The sequence below is a fragment of the Nematostella vectensis genome, chromosome 6 (genome assembly GCF_932526225.1).
Source record: "Nematostella vectensis chromosome 6, jaNemVect1.1, whole genome shotgun sequence".
Lineage (NCBI taxonomy): Eukaryota > Metazoa > Cnidaria > Anthozoa > Actiniaria > Edwardsiidae > Nematostella > Nematostella vectensis.
The window spans coordinates 10,337,124-10,354,023 of NC_064039.1; the positions used below are offsets into that span (position 1 = coordinate 10,337,124).

A 16,900-nucleotide genomic window follows, 5' to 3' on the forward strand; every position below is an offset into this window, starting at 1 on the left:
AGTATTGGGATGCGTTCACTGTTTTCTGGATGGCAGCCAGCCTGGTAGCACCAGCTTATGCTTCTCTTAATAGCGAGATGTCGGTTGTGTTTCTCCTTCCAATATTTTTGTCATCTTTATTTGGTAGGTACATTCATTTATCACAGTGGTCCTGCCCTCAAAACGAGGGTAAGAGGGAGAGGAAGCTGGAAATATCGAGGAACTTGCAAATTGCTCCCAAAAGTTAAAACGTTAGAAATTAGAAAGTCATATTCTGTACAGTATTTTGAAAAACAAAAATATATACATGAATCAAATTTTGTTAGTTACAGTGTCACTTTTCCGCATATTATTCGAAAACAGAAAATCTTTGATTTCGAGTTTAGCAAGTGGTCTCCAACACCACTACCTCCATCACAATCATCTCAAAAGCACAAAACATCACCACCACCACACCACCATCATAAAGGACCTTATGCAAGGACGACGGCAACGTGGACGACGACGGCAGAAAACAATAAAATCTTATTCGGAATTCACTAGAAGCACGTGAAAATGCATTCTGTCTGATAAATATCAGCCTTCCAAACCACGACATGCAAACTCCAACTTTCACGGTAAATTGAGGACACTAACGTTTTCACCATAAACTTCTCTAACTACGTCAAGGGTTTTGCTTATTCAATTGTTCATCAAGCGCGCACGCATCTTTTTCGATCCTAGCCGTTTTCGTGCTCTTTGCTTATACAAGGTCCCTATTACCAGCACCATCATTATTACCATCATCATTACCACCACCATCATCACTTTTTCACAAGCTATCTTATGCACCGAAAGCAGTATGTTCAGTTGGAGGAAACTGTCTCATCATCGCTACAAATAACCTGTGGTATTCCTCAGGGTAGCTCGTTAGGACCGATCCTCTTTCTAATCTATATTAATGATATGGTAGCTGCACCGATGCTTTGACTTTTCGAATTTTTGCTAACACTAACGTGTTTGCGTCTGAAAGTGATCTCAAAACCTTAGAAAAGCTCATGAACAGAGAATTAGGAAAAGTCAAGGATTGGTGCGACATTAATAAACTATCCATCAACTTAACTAAAACTAATTGTATGATAATCATATCAGTTAGGAAAAAAGATGACGAGGTAGATATAAAAATCGGAACTCAACCTCCAGAGCGTAAGAAATATATTAAATATTTAGGAGTGCTACTAGATGAGACAGTCTCCTTCAAGCACCATATCTCCTACGTATGTACACGAATCTCTAGAAATAACGGTATCCTCGCGAAACTCAGACATTGTTTTATCTCTCATGCAAATGAAACAAATTTACTATAGTTTCATTTTTCCATATAATCCTATGCAATTTTAGCCTGGGGCAGTGCTTATCAAACACATATTAAAAAAGTACAAACTAAGCAAAACCACACAATAAGACTTATTTTCTTTGCAAAGTCTTTTGGTACTGATACAGACAGTGCATTGCCCCTGCTCAACCTATTAGAGGTTCTTACAGTAAAACATGTCTTTAAATTCCAAGCACTGAAATTCATTCACCTCTAGCATAAGGGACTTCTGCCTTATTCCATCTCTAATTATTTTAAATATACAAGCGGAATCCATGGTTACAATACAAGATATGCCTGTAGGAAAAATTTATACAAAAATAAAGCCCGAACAAACTCCGGTAAACAAACTTTAGAATATATATTGCAACAGATCTTTGGGCTGATCTCCCCACTGAGTTGAAAGAGCTTAATACTTACACATTTCAAAGTGCTTTAAAGCGTCATTTACTGGATGAACAATACTAGGTCACGACTTTTTCACTCTAGAACTCTCCTAATTCCTTACTGATTTCTCCCCTTCTCACAGTTCTATCAACAATAAATATTTAACTGGAATCCGGCTCGAAAACTACTTGTTATTCCGGATTCCAGACTCAATGTACTATTCTTATTTTCCCTTTAGTTATTAACTCAAACTGTGTAAAGTACAGAGTGAATAAAGTTATTATTATTTCACCAAACCATCATCACCACACCATTATTATCCTCACCACCATCAATAGCATCAAGATCAACAACACCACCATCATAAGCAGCACTATCATCATTACCATCATCGCTCTCACCATCAGCAGCAGCACCATTATCATCATCACCACAATCATCATCATCATCATCAGCACCATCGTCATCACGACCAGCAGTATCGTCACATCAACTCATTCACACCTTATAATGCGCCTAGGCTCTGACTTCGCGTTGAAAATGACCCCTGAGGATCATCTTATTCGACATCTGCTGAACACCACACGCTACTCGCCGCGGTTCCGCCCGGTTAGGGACGTTAAAGAAGCTCTCGTGCTTAGACACGGCATGATGCTGAAAACGATAGTCGCAGTCGTGAGTACAGAACAATTACAGTGGTCTACCCACAATAGTGGTTTACTTTCCAGTGGTTAATACCATCACCTGTTTTTGTTTCGTATTTGGGCATGTTTTCATCTCTTCCCTGGTGGTTAACAATTTGTTTACTCTTGGCACGGCTTGTCTCTTACAGGAGGAAAAGAATATGGTTTTCACGACCAATGTTCGCCTTCGAATGGTAAGATAATTGGAACTCATTTTAGAAGCATGCTTGTTTTTTAGGGGTCCTATCAAAAGTTCAAATATACACTGTAGTCTATAGAAGCCGCTTTTCCACTAAGCCGCGCAAGTTGCACTTGGCTTATGATGCGTTTGGGACTTTTTTTTATAAACTTATCTAACAACAACAACAACAAAATAGGCGGCAAGGGGTGAGGGTGAGGAGGTGGGTCGTATACGAGCTTATCTGATGATTATTGCCTGATTACCAGATTGGTGTTTTAAAACAGGGATGGAAAGATGCATTCCTCCAGTGGAACCCCGCTGACTATGGGGGAGTGACGCAGATCAATCTTGAAGCCTCCGATATTTGGACACCACCGGTGATCATATACAACCAGTAGGTAACCGGGCACTGGGAGAGTTCTCACTATACACACAAAGCCGAGGGAGGGGGACTTTTTACCATATACACCAATCATGCCCGTTACCTATTGCGTCATAAAATACAGGACGAGGGGCCATCTTGTGAAAAACAGACAAATCAACTTGTACAGATAGTCATGCAGTGCGTAACAGGACGGGCCATGTTCTACTTCAGTAACCATAATAGCATTTCTCTGCAATTTCAGGGCTGGCGACTTAGGAGAATCCATCACCTCGTCTAATACTCCTCGTCCGGTGGTCAGGTCGGATGGGACAGTGTTGTGGATGGTCCCGACGGTCATAAAGAGCTCTTGTGTTATCGACGTCAAGTATTTCCCTTTCGACCAGCAGGTAAACGCACAAGGGGCAACTGGTAATAACAGAAAAAAACGCGCGTGTCAGAACCTAGTAAACCTATAGACAGAAATTTTGGATTTTAATACCCCAAAATATAAGAACCTACTAAGTTAGAAAATTCAATGATGGGTTTCTCCATGAAAAATGAGACAAATTATGGAGCTTTGAAATATGAATTTGTTAAACATTTTTCTCTTCCTTGAAGATACTGAAATTACAAATATAAAATACATACAGTAGGATATCTCTATAGAAAAGTGGCTATGCATTCAGTCACACTTCTGTAGTGATGGATCCTACTATTGAAAGCAACTTGGGAAAAAATAAGAACCTATTTTGCCTTAATTGTTAATAAGTTCCCCAAAATATAAGAAATCTTTTCGCCAGACTTGAAAAAATCTAGGTTTTTACTCGCGGTTTTTTACTTTACCTTGTCTACTCGGATAAGGAAGTTATGGGGGTAATTCATTTAAATATTTGCAGAGAACATAGGAGCAGATTACCAGTCATATAAGAATCGGGCGGTAAGTATTAGTATAGGATAAAATATGTTGACACAGTGCTGAGGGTGCGGCGACACACAAGGGGGCCTTCAAAAGAATCTCAATCAGATGGGATTTTCAATGTCGGATAGCAAAAAGCTAACATCACAACCACTCCTTCACTCTGACTATTAGATCTACAAGCTCCAGATCATGTCCAATAGCAGGAGATAACATTATATGCACTCTTTTGCTCTGACTCAGCTATGCAAGATCATCTTCGGGTCATGGCATTATGACGTCAGCAAGCTTGACCTCCAGCCCTTGGATGGTAAAGTGGACACCACAAGGTACATCACTAACTCGGAATGGAAGCTGTTGAGTGCCACTGCGGTACGGACCCAAGTGTCGCACATCTGCTGCCGGCAGGAAGTAGCTCGCATAACCTACTCCTTGCACATCGAGAGACGGAGACTCTACTATAGCATGAACTTCATCTTGCCATGCACCATCATCGCGTTCCTGATGTTGTTGGTCTTCATGACCCCAGATAGTAAGCTATACGTTTCCGTCTGTCTTCAATTATACGTTGGTCTTCACCTTACCCTCACCATCATACCACACTTGTCGTAATCAATTATTATCCTCATCACATCATCCTAATTATTATTAACACCACCTAAATTATTATCCTCATCGTCCTCGATATTTTCATTATCATCACACCATCATCAACATTATCATTACACATCATCCTCTATAATATTCATCTACATCATCGTCAGCGTCACCCCCCCCCCCCCCCCCCCCGTCACCTTCATCATCAGAGCCCGAGTGTCAGGCCCTTTTATCGTTCCCTATGAAGTATATACCGCGAAGCGATAAAAAGAGGGCCTGTTAAAAATACTATAACATTTTCATGTTCGGGTCCCGAATATTGGGACCACCGGGATTGGCTAGACAACAATGCACATAAAAAAAGCGCGCTCTGATCATAACATCGAGCTACCTCACCGGGGGTGGTCGTTTCTGAAATTATTACCCTTGCATATAACACCATTGTAATTTGGCTTTACATTAATACTGTTTTGGGCATTTGATTATGACAATTTAACAGCCGATGTATTTTCACAGCGGCCTGGAAAAAGGCGGCAGGCGTCGCGTCTAGTATTTCTATCAGGCGTAGTTTTATTTTTCCACTCCGACTATTGAAAAATAAAATCGCCTGATACTCGGGCTAGCATGGTGACAGTGCTTTATTATGCTCTCCAGACACCGGTGAGCGAATGGCTGTGGGGGTCACCATTCTCTTGTCCCTCGCCGTCTTCTTTCTCATGCTCGAGACCATCATGCCGATCTCCCAGATGCTGCCCTTGCTCGGCAAGTATTACTGCTGCATCATCATCGAGGGTGCAGCCGCACTGGGGGCCATGAGCGGGGTGCTACGATACATCCACCACTCTCCCGACCCGCTACCACCATGGGTCAAGGTACGGACATAAGGATACAAAACATTTTCGATTTTTGTGGTTTTACTTATACAAAGCGGAGCCCATGTAAAAGATTAATATAGTAGATGCCCCCTCGGACTCAATTGGTTTTTGATATATGGGAGCTTAAAATGTACTACACCCAGAGCTTCTATCCCATTCCAGGGGCGTACGCAGGATTTTAACAAGTTGCAGTCAAAGCATTCAGAAGCTCAATAAAGGCGCGGCCCCTTATCCCGCATCCCCGTGAAGAATTTATAACTCCCGCTTTTGGGTTTGAAATTGGCGTCAATGCGTCAGACTTTTCAGAATATAACACGATCCTCTGTCATCCTCGATCTGAAATAGGACTTCATTCGTCGCGTGGCACTGAACGACATATCAATATGTTTTGAAATCATCTGTAGACTACCATGATTAAGAAAATTATAGTTTTTATCCTCATCATATATATAAAACTACGTACATAAAAATGAATGAGTAAGCATTTGATTTTTTCCCCTCTTAATGCAAATATGATCGCCAAATTCTTTTGCAGTCCAGTGACTGCAGGCCTATAGGCTGCGTACGCCCCTGCTTTCCCCTAAAAAAAAAAAAAAACATAAAATGGATCCTTGGAACACCAAATATCTCACGGTGATGTTCGAAATAGCAGCAATTGACATAAGAATAAAAAGTCCCGATGTTTCAATCATTATACTGTCTTTTATAATGCAACTAATATTAGAAATACATCTTGGGCCATCTGGCAAGGCTGATGTTTTACGATATGAGCCCCGCACCCCGAAAAATACAAGTACAGAACTCAGAGGAAATAGACCTGAATGAGAAAGACGAGAATACAAGACAACTGAAGTTTGCGGTCAAGTGGAGGAAACGTAAGCTAGATTTTGAAATTATAGGCGACATCATCACCACCACTACATCATACCGTAAATGATCTTATAAACGCCATTATCTAAAGAACGCCTCCTATCTAATCAACCCCCCCTCCCCCCTAAGCTTACAAATTTGTATTGAGCGCCCCTCTCTCATAAACGGCCCCCTCTATTTAACGCCTCCTCGTCGTAGTGGTGACCATCATTCATTAGTCATCGCCATCAGAATCATTTTTATGCTATCTAGGTGTGAGGGAGAAAAAGCAAGAGGCCCTTCCTTCGCCTGAGACCCGAGCCATTATCATAGTGGCGGAGAAAATTAAAGAACAGGGGAAAACCGCTGAGCTGCAAGGACAGTGGGAGCAAGCAGCAAACGTGATTAACCGGTTCCTAACCTGTTTATTTTTGTTGTCGATTCTCATTACGATAATTGCGGTACTGGTACTCGATGTACCCCGCTTTGATTTTTCAAAGCAGTAAAAATAACTCCCCTTGTTAGTCCGCACATAAACTCCGAGAGTAATAACATGTGGACATCCTGTGTTATAATACATTATCTTCTTGTGTTAGCCTTCCTGTATTATCATATCTTGGCTGCCTGTGTCACATTGATAAGTTATCAATAAGGTTTTAGCAAAACATGAGGCAATTGTTTATATTCAACGCAATATTTATTGTTACCTGCACTAATAATATCTTGCATTTCATGCAAAAAAATAACCAAAAAGCACGTTAGATGGACAATGTATAAATATGTTACCGGCTATAAATATGACTTTTAAAAAACGAATGGAATAATTGTTTTTATAGTGACCATTTTCACTTTTAAATTGTTGGTGTTTTTATTGATCAAGATGAATAAATATCTTTCGCATGCAATATTGATTGAATTAATAAAATGTATGTTAACTTGTACTAATAGTGATCATTAAAATTATTAAAATTATTGGTGAAATCGACAAAACTTTAAAAGCTCCAAACTTCCGCCAGGTTAACATTTTGACATGTGCACTCCTAATAAAGATGTGCACTCCTAATAAAGATGTGTACCCCTAATAAAGAATGTCAGTGGGTAGTTAGGTGCCTCTGGGGCGTAGCCAGGGGGACGGCCCAGCCCTTCCCCTTCTAGCAGCCAAAAATACAGTAAATCTACAAGACAATATCTAAAATACAGCAGAAAATGCATTGAAAGGGCCTTTTGGGCCCCCTCCCATAAAAAATCCTGGCTACGCCGCTATGCCTCGCAAACAAGTACGTGTGATTTATTGTCTGTTAATAGAGTTATCATTACTATTCGAAACTCGCATCTATTATCTTAGATTCAAGCCAATGAATCTAGCTCCGTGCATCTTGCTATACATACTATAGTATCCTACATGCTAAAGCTGAGTTAAGCAATGCTACGCGCGCCGACTCACTTCCCCAAAAAGCTGGGCGAATGTTGTCTCGTGGTGTCAAAGTAGTCACAGTAGAGAAGTTCATTACAACCAGGTGTCGTATCTGAATCAAAAGAAAAGAGAAGGATTCAATACAAATGAGTTATAAAGACGAAAAGTTTGTTGAAAATGTTTTAACGTTTTATTAATAAACGGGTCTCTTATTTAGCTTGTTTTAGGTCAACTTGTTTTAGTTCAAAAGTTTTTTAGTTTAGCAAACCTGCTATTTCATAGGGAGTCTACCCTGGAAACCAGATTCCCTAACATTTTCGCTATCGAGCGAAGAAAACGGGGATATTAAGGGAGAGAGGGAGAGGTTTCGACGCCGCTTCGTACTTTTTAGCCTAACATGGAGTGGGTAAAACAGGCTTTAAACTTCTGTGAACCAGGGTAGAAAGGGCTATGCGCCCTTCAAGGAGCCTTTGTTCAGTGTGGTTTCGACTATTTCGTATTATAGATACCTTAAGCAGCTATTTGTAAGGATATACGTGTAAACGGAAGATCCGCTGTTAAGTTACTATTAGATAGGTTACTATCAGAAAGGATCGCAAACTAGACCAGGGATATTCTCTACTTACATTTCGTGGCCAGACTTGTCTGTTTTTATCTTGATAACACCGCGCCTTCTTGGTTGATCTCCTTGTTTGGACGGTGCCAAAGCGACAACTAGATCGAGTGATTCCTAGAAATCAATAAAACAGCCAAATCAAGCGACCACTAAAGATCAGAAATATAATTAACGATCGGAAATACCACCAGATCAAACAACCACATAAGATAAGATTTACAACCAGATCAAGCGACTCCATAAGATCAGAAATAAAACCAGATCATGTGACCCCTTAACATCAGAAATACAAACAAATCAAGCGACCCAGTAACATCAGAAATACAACTAGATAAAGCGTCCCAATAAGATCAGAAATACCAACCAGAACATGCGACTTCTAAAGATCAGATATACAACCAGATCAAGCGACCCCCTATGATCAGAACTACAACCGGATCAAGCGACTTTTAAAATTAAAAATACAACCATAGATAAAGTGACACCTTAACATCAGAAATACAACCAGATTAAGCGACCCCATAAGATCAGAAATACAACCAGAACAAGCGACTTCTAAAGATCAGGAATACAACGAGATCAAACAACTACAAAGATTAGAAACACAATCAGATAAGCGACCTCATACAGTAAAATCGGAAATACAACCAGATTAAGCGACTTCTAAAATCAGAAATACAACCAGATAAAGCGATTTCTGAAGATCAGAAATACAACCAGATTAGTAAGCGACTTCTAAAGATCAGAAATACAACCAGATCTAGCGACCCCTTTACATCAGAATTGCAACCAGATTCAGCAACTCTTAAAGATCAGAAACATCATAAAGTCCGTGATAAAGAGACTATTATCGGTGTCTCTGCCAATGGTTTGTCATTATAATGGGCTATTTACGAGGCAAGACAGGCCCGTAGACAGGATTTTGAGCGGAGTGGTTCGTTTTTCCATTTTAGGGGACCAAATTTCCGGTATAACCCTCTACTCGCCTTATAACATTAGGCAATCAATTAATAGAGTATTTTTTAACATATAGTGATAATAATTAAGATATTTATTATAAAAAGTTTTTTTATAGTTATTTTAAAGACATATTGATGTGCACGGTATGTCTCCAGCCAAACGTTATATATTTTTCTTTGCTCTGAGCGGACCTTTAAGCCAAGTGGGGGGGGGGGGGGGGGGTCGTCCGAACCCCCCGAACCACACCCCCCCTGGCTACGGGCCTGCAAGATTTGAATGAAGTGTGTCAACTTCGTGCATCACATACCGATCGTCTTTCCATGGCTTCTTTGAGCTCCTTGTGCGCTTGCGCCAAGCTGATGCCAATCAAACTCGTGCCCTCCACATTCAACAGTTGGTCCCCAGGGTAGAGGGCACCTGTGGAGAATTAATGAGTAGTCAGCTCGTGGTCTACGATGATTCCTATGTGTTCTCATAACGTTGGAAGCATGTCCGTGGCAGTGGAAGAAGGGAGGGGAGGGGGGGGGGGGGTAAAGCAGACGATGGTGCTCCCTCTTACCCAATATATAGGAAAATCATGAATAAGGAAATGACCAGCAGGTGCTACGGCCATAAATAGTGCATGATGAGGGGGATGCAGAAATAGTGCACACAATGGATACAATATATAGTGGACCCATCCATATTAGGTGGTTTCTGCACCTACTTGTCTCAGCAAGGAAACACTGGCATCTACAATAAAAGTAAATCATATTGGATGCCTACATAGATTATATTATCTGGATTTCCACAAGAAGGAAACCAATATGACAAACTATACATATAGGCTCAGAACCCTACTGGCCTATAAACTGTACACTGGAAATACACTCACCTCTCTGTGCTACTGGTTCATCAAATGTACACTGGAAATACACTCACCTCTCTGTGCTACTGGTTCATTAAATGTACACTGGAAATACACTCACCTCTCTGTGCTACTGGTTCATCAAATGTGCAATGGAAATACACTCACCTCTCTGTGCTACTGGTTCAACAAATGTACACTGGACATACACTCACCTCTCTGTGCTACTGGTTCATCAAATGTACACTGGAAATACACTCACCTCTCTGTGCTACTGGTTCATCAAATGTACACTGGAAATACACTCACCTCTCTGTGCTACTGGCTCATCAAATGTACACTGGAAATACACTCACCTCTCTGTGCTACTGGTTTATCAAATGTACACTGGAAATACACTCACCTATCTGTGCTACTGGTTCATCAAATGTACACTGGAGATAAACTCACCACTCTGTGCGGCCGAACCCTCGGTATTCACGTGATTCACGTATATGCCACCGTTACGCTCCTCAATAGCAATCCCGAGATCAGAGACCTGACAAAAGTTCACTCGTTTATCATTTGTGTCAAACGTGGCAGTGATGAAGGTAGGTTTTTATCAATCAAAAGCCAAATCTATCGTACAATTTCACTAATCAAGGACTACTGACAAAAGAGTTCATTCGTTTATCATTTGTGTCTAACGTGGCATTGATAAAGTGAGGTTTTTATCAATTAAAAGTCAAATCCATCGTGCAGTTTCAGTAATCAAGGACTACCTACCTTATCAATGGTGATAAGACTGGATTCTCTACCACGCAACACGTCTTCCCCATACTAAAACGCAAGAAAAGACGCTAGAAATGGCTTATCTAGTAATAAGTATCTTATCAGACAGACCTGTAACAGAGTGAGGGGTTCTCGGTTTTCTTTCATGGATTTGAGCCATGCCAAATATCTGCCTTTCTTTTGTTAAACCCACTTCATCTGGTATAACAGGAGTGGGAAAGAAGCAAAATAAAGCTAGCAGCGTACTTACGTCACAGTTACTAGGGTTGAAGATTGGCAAAGGCAGTTCTGAGGGTGTGTTGGTATTAGACACAGATAGTGGCTCTATCATTTGTATTCTGCAATATAAGCAAAAAGGAAATTACAAAAGACACAAGGCCATATAGGCTACAGCAAAAGGCATAAATAGGCAGAAGACATTGTTCTTAATATATAATCTACCTTTCAGTAAACAGCGCTTTTTTCCTGGAGTTTGGCGTCATCTCAGACAAGGAAACTCCTGTCTTGGTAATGGGTGTTTGGAAAGCATCAGTTGCTGTCGGGTTGGTAGGTGATGTCCGGGACGATGATGATGAAATAGACCCAGATGTGCTGCTTTCTGTTTATAAAAGCTAACTTTACAATTGGGGAAGAGCCATGTTGGTGAGTCATACTAACGTTAAATAGTTTGATTAGTGTGTGAATGTGACCCAAATGAGCATTTGTTACTTATGCAATCAGGAAACCATTGGAAGCCAAATATAAATGGCAGCTTTGCAAGAAGCTTTTGACCACCAAATAATGGCAAAATATAAAAAAGCACCTCCCCGGAATAAGCATGTTGCACTTTCTATGATCTCTAATGACTAGGAAAGTAACAAAAACGGACAGTACTACTTGCCGCAATTTTTTTATAATATTATTGAAAGCTTGTTTTGTTATGGTAATGAGAGGAATCGTGCACCTTTGTAACATAATTTGAAATAAGCGCCTCACCTGGAATGTGAGAAATTACAATTGATAGTCTTTGGAATGTTCCAATGATACAGATTTGACCAAAATCTGCTTTGCTGTTACTGTGCTTGCTACTTACTTGCAGATCTGGTAGAGATCTCCTCCTTGTCCAAACTCTCTTGGGACTTGACCTTGGCAAGAGTCTCAAAGTGCATTTCCTCTTTGGCTTTTTCCCGCCTCTGTTTCTCCTTCTCCTCTGCTTTCTTCATCAACAGCTGTGTTTTGAGAGCAAACTCAGGTACCCTTTCCTGGTCATTGCTTGCTTCCTCTTCACATATAAAGTCTTCAACTTCCTAAAGAAACACATGCACACATTAAAAAAAAATACTTTCAATTGAATTAAAAAACCTTTACAGGACTTGACCAAACTAGGCATGAGAGCCCTTGCTTATTCATTAAATTTTTTACCTTTGAATGTCTCAGAACAAGGTTGAGCTGCTTTAGAGTTTTAAGCAGGTACACAGCCTATGGAATAGATAATTTTCATTGTAAACAATCTTTATTATAATAATAAAAAAATATTGATTTAATAGGATGACCAAATTTTCAGGTTTACCTCGGAATAAGAAAAATTGACAGTATGTTGATCATTTATTGCAATTATCTCATCCCCAACCTGCGACAGAAGTAAGGCATTAAGTGCTTAATAATGTCATAGAAATGTCTTCTGTTAACAATAACAAACTAAGTAAAAGTAGAAGAGAACTCAAAGCAATTAACTGGAACACCTTACCCTAAGACCTGTTCTGTCAGACAAAGAGCCGGGATTAACTGACACCACGAATAGGCCGTCTTTTCCAGGGATTCCATTCCGGATGCTAACATAACAAGAATAAGACAAGTGAATTATTTCGACAAGACTTTTAAAACCTTAGTTTTGGAAAGTTTCAAAAAGCATTTTGAGTTTGACATGGACGAAAAAAAAATATGAATTTGAAATAAATACATGTGGGACCACTTTTTACTCCAAAAATACAGGATGAAAAAAGGTAACAAAAATACTCACATTTTCACATCAAATAAGCAGAATTAATTCAAGTACTTACTGTAGCAAGTAAAAGCAAACACAATATCATATGGGACTTTTTCAATTTTTATGCAATTCAAAGGGTGGCATCAAAATTGTCATTTTGAAATTTTGTTTTTCTTTACCTGCATCCGATCCCCTTGTGCCCGACATGCATGAAGGCACGCTTGTCACCTGGGGATACCTTGAAGGGCTGCTCAGTACTCAAAGTTCCTTGTTGGACCAAGTGATCCTGTTCAGGAACAGGAAATTAGAAGAAAAACTAGATAATGTGTAGTAAGAGTGTAGGCATTTTTTAATCAACTTTTGTCCTCATTACCAGTCATCATAGTTTTTATCATCATCATCATCTGCAGCATCAACATTACTGACTCATGTAGGCTTAGTAAGGCTTCCTCACAAGTAAATCTTATTAGAACACATCAACACCACTAACATCACCACCACACCCTTATTTTACATTTGGCAAGTGTGTATTTTCCTTACAAGTAAATCAGGATGGTAGTACACTTCATCTTTGTCCTCAACTGCTTCCCAAGTCACAGCATCATTTCTGGTATCAGAATCAGTCTTACTCAAAACAAAGGCACTTCAGAAAACTTCAAAAATTAAAAAAAAAAAGAACAAACTAAAAAAATCACAAGACTACAAGTAAGACTTACATTTTACAAGGAACTTTGCCAATACCTGTTAAAAGTGAATTCACAATTAACAATTAATATGATACATATGGCACTCTTGGGGAGCAAGGGATACGATTAATATGATACATATGGCACTCTTGGGGAGCAAGGGATAGCAAATATGCTGGTGTTCCCTCTAAAAATAAATTCTTCTAGTCCTTTCAGAGTCTAGCTTTAACTAGATTTATTTTATTAAACAACAACCAGCATAAGATCATGATAATTAAAATGAAAAGGACCAACACTAGCTCTGTCCATGAAGTTTTTTTGCTTACTAAACTTCCCTGAAAGTGTTCACAATAGTGCTTACTTTTGACTTTAAGCAGTAACACCCTTCTCGAGCGTAATAGGTCAACAACTTCATCATGAGTAGCTTCTGACAAAATCATGTTATTTACTGTCAGTATCTCATCTCCCTCCTGTAAAACAGAGTACATTTTTAAGATCCTGATCAATCTGTTTTTAAAATAAACTATTTTTTCCAAACACAGCACACACCTTCAGCCCAACTATATCGGCAGGTGATCCCCTTGTGACAAGAGAGACAAATATGCCAACACAATGTTCTTTTCCTGCAAGTAATAAATCATTTCTTATAACAACTTTACAGACATTGTGCATACTGTACAAATAGCCAGCAAATGAATAAGACATTCTCATTTCTGTATGGTACATACCTCCTCTGATTGTGAAACCCATAGGTTCACGTCCCGTTCTCTGGATCCGGACCATGTGAATACCATCACTAAACAAATTGAATAAAATTTATGGCTTGTTTAGGCTGCAAGATTGATAAAATGTCCAGAAGTGTGGACTAAAATGTTGGGGATTACGTGTAATGTGTAATGGGGGTTGTGCTTTTATGTTATTTACCTTACTAGGGTGCATCTTGTGTAATGGGGGTTGTGCTTTTATGTTATTTTCCTTGGTAGGCTGTATCTTGCATAATGGGGGTTGTGCTTTTATGTAATACAATTTGGTAGGGTGTATCTTGTGTAATAGGGGTTGTGCTTTTATGTTATTCACCTTGGTAGGATGCATCTTGTGTAATGGGGGTTGTGCTTTTATGTTATTCACCTTGGTGAGTTGGGAATCATCTTCAGGTAAGCCTCCACATGTTCTGGATTGATCAGGTATCTAGAGGCAATGTACATTAGGCTGTTACAAGAAGCTAGGATCACAGCTACTGGAACAAGAGAATTTGGACTGGAGCAGTACAGTAGGTATTAGCAATGGCATGGCAAGTAAGTGATGTACCGTACTGTAGAATCCAAAGGAGTCAGGGGAAGAGGGTGTTTCCCTCAGTTTTTATTTTAATTACAAGGAAATGACCAGCAGGGGTGCAGCTGTACTTCAATCCCCAGTTTCCTCAATGTCTCCATACCTATTTTGGCATAGGTAAAGGCTCTACTTGTGGATACTTTCATAAGAATCCAAGTTTACTGTTATGGTATCCCTGTGTTATAATGTTATGGTATCCCTGTGTAATAATTAACATTGACACATGTAAACGAGCCAAGATGGCGTCTTAGTAAACCTCAGTTTTGTGTTACATCTCGAGTGAAATCTTCTTGCATCTGAGCCATCCGATATCAGAAACATAACATTTACTTTTGAACAATTGCTTCATAATCATGTTTGAATTTTCTAGTAAAGCCTCTTGCAAATGACTTTTTCTGCAGACGACAGAAACCAGTTTTTAATTTACCGTATTTGCTAGAAAACACTTAAAGAGTCAGATTAAAATTAACCAACACTTCAAGGTTACTCTTCATCATTATGCAGTCTTAAGAATTCAAGGTGATTTTCTAGTTTGATGGAGCACAATTGGTTAATTTTTCAGATGAGCGCTAGGCAGTAACCTAGGCCCTGATCCCAGCTCCATTCCTTGCATCCCTCCCAATTCTTCTCTGACATAAAAACAATGCGGAGTGAAGGCTTGTGAGGAAGGAGGAACTGTAGTAGTAATGCTACCATTATCAAATACACTGTGTCTACTTGCACGGCTTCCGGTAAAAGAGGAAAAAAAACAGCTGCACAGCTGTTTCCCATTTTCTCGATTTTAAGCCTAAATGACAAGTTTCTGGGTTTGAAACACTTTCGCGATTATTAAGAACAGCCAAGAGATGTTTTTAGCTTGAAAAGCTGTGCATCGAGTGACCCGCAAATGCTCTGCACAATATGAACAAAGCGACTTTAAAAACCTCCCACCGTTATTTAGAACCGTCAAACGATGGCTTCGAGCTTGAAAAAATTCGCAAAAGGCGACATGCGAATGCTTGGCACATAATGAACGGTGCATGAAACCTCGAACTCAATGCTTCGTTCATACTTCGCCAAGCATTTGCGGGCAGCTTGTTGCATAGCTTTTCAGGCTAAAAATCGTCTCTTGGCTATTCTAAATAATCGTAGATGAGTTTTAAAGCCAGAAACTTGTTATTTAGGCTAAAAATCGAGAAAACTGGAGACAGCCGTGCAGCTAGTTTTTTTTCCTCCTTTACCGGAAGCCGTGCAAGTAGACACAGCTTATCAAATATTGCACCTGATGTCTTTGTACAAAGGGTATCTCTTTGGTGTGTTGATAACTGACTTGATGTCATTGATAAACTGAGTTATACTTCCAGACCTAGAAGAAAACAATGGGTGAATAAATAGGCAATACATTTTTACGTAAACTTAGTAACACTCTTCCTACTATAGTCAATGGCATCTACATCGTCTATGGTAATATTCTCATACTGAGAGTGTTATTACTGGATTAGCCTTAATCCTGGTTGTCAAAAAGTATTTATCCTTAATCTAAGGCAGGCAAAACGCATATAAGTAAATTATATGTTATTAATGTTTAAGCTTAAGTAGCCAAGCACCTAGTCATAACAATGTTTAATACTTAAAGCATACTCACTCGTGGTATGTTTTCAGGGCCTGGTAGAAACCAGATTTTTCTTCTTCGGTATCGATCGACACGTTAACCTGTGGGGATTATTGAGTACCAATTATTCTTAATAAATATACTTGAACGCATTCTATTTGATGGCATGAATATTTCAAGTATCGAGTTTCCATGGGTTTGTTTTAGTGACGACTTTTTCTGCAAACTTTCAAACTTAGTCATAAGTTACCTTGTTCTTAAATTCCTCGGCATGTTGAGTTATTGTGTAAAGGCTTTCTTGTTCGTATCCACGCTTCATTTTGACATTGAAGTTCTATTAAAATCAATAGGTTAGAGACGCCGTTCTACAGTTCTAGAAGACTTCACTCATTCAATCCCCCCCAACTTCCAAAACATGAGTCCGATTGGCGAAAAGGACTGGGTAAGAGAAAACCATGCACAGGGAGCCCGGTTCTACGTGAATGCTTTAATTTTTGCCGAAGCAAGTTATTTATTTGAGTTACAAATAATA

General features: G+C 39.5%; 2 protein-coding genes across 5 annotated transcripts; one reads left to right on the plus strand and one right to left on the minus strand.

Moving 5' to 3' along the window:
* Positions 1-26: 26 nt before the first annotated feature.
* On the plus strand, positions 27-7,090 carry LOC5519824 (neuronal acetylcholine receptor subunit alpha-10). Of its 2 annotated transcripts, XM_001639644.3 has the most exons (9): positions 27-123; positions 2,241-2,395; positions 2,553-2,597; positions 2,869-2,978; positions 3,211-3,355; positions 4,108-4,396; positions 5,116-5,333; positions 6,061-6,211; positions 6,459-7,090. In XM_001639644.3, exons 1-9 carry the CDS (start codon positions 30-32, stop codon positions 6,689-6,691), a joined length of 1,440 nt encoding a protein of 479 aa, XP_001639694.3. In that variant the 5' UTR covers positions 27-29; the 3' UTR covers positions 6,692-7,090. The 2 variants fall into 2 exon arrangements, with proteins under 2 accessions (XP_001639694.3, XP_032220714.2); XM_032364823.2 differs by lacking the exon at positions 2,241-2,395 and having other exon boundaries at positions 38-123.
* LOC5519908 (harmonin-like) lies at positions 1,757-16,803 on the minus strand. Of its 3 annotated transcripts, XR_007311844.1 has the most exons (22): positions 16,619-16,803; positions 16,402-16,469; positions 16,039-16,122; positions 14,574-14,633; positions 14,174-14,241; positions 13,995-14,068; positions 13,807-13,915; positions 13,476-13,500; positions 13,300-13,366; positions 12,939-13,045; positions 12,520-12,604; positions 12,343-12,402; positions 12,195-12,251; positions 11,866-12,079; positions 11,235-11,394; positions 11,044-11,131; positions 10,788-10,841; positions 10,473-10,560; positions 9,483-9,592; positions 8,226-8,329; positions 7,630-7,711; positions 1,757-3,374 (listed from the first exon to the last, which is right to left on the minus strand). XR_007311844.1 is itself a non-coding variant. In XM_048728615.1 (21 exons), exons 1-21 carry the CDS (start codon positions 16,685-16,687, stop codon positions 7,693-7,695), a joined length of 1,770 nt encoding a protein of 589 aa, XP_048584572.1. In that variant the 5' UTR covers positions 16,688-16,803; the 3' UTR covers positions 6,864-7,692. The 3 variants fall into 3 exon arrangements, 2 of the variants coding, with proteins under 2 accessions (XP_048584572.1, XP_032220713.2); XM_048728615.1 differs by lacking the exon at positions 1,757-3,374 and having other exon boundaries at positions 6,864-7,711; XM_032364822.2 differs by lacking the exon at positions 1,757-3,374 and having other exon boundaries at positions 6,864-7,711; positions 11,235-11,391; positions 16,619-16,802.
* Positions 16,804-16,900: the final 97 nt, after the last annotated feature.

Coding starts and splice junctions, on each gene's coding strand:
- LOC5519824 (XM_001639644.3), top strand. CDS start 30: ATGGCAGCCAGCCTGGTAGCACCAGCTTATGCTTCTCTTAATAGCGAG. Junction 2,979..3,210: donor CCGGTGATCATATACAACCA/GTAGGTAACCGG, acceptor CTGCAATTTCAG/GGCTGGCGACTTAGGAGAAT. Junction 3,356..4,107: donor ATTTCCCTTTCGACCAGCAG/GTAAACGCACAA, acceptor GCTCTGACTCAG/CTATGCAAGATCATCTTCGG.
- LOC5519908 (XM_048728615.1), bottom strand. CDS start 16,687: ATGAAGCGTGGATACGAACAAGAAAGCCTTTACACAATAACTCAACAT. Junction 12,605..12,938: donor CACAAGGGGATCGGATGCAG/GTAAAGAAAAAC, acceptor TTGTTATGTTAG/CATCCGGAATGGAATCCCTG. Junction 11,132..11,234: donor AAAGCGCTGTTTACTGAAAG/GTAGATTATATA, acceptor CTTATATTGCAG/AATACAAATGATAGAGCCAC.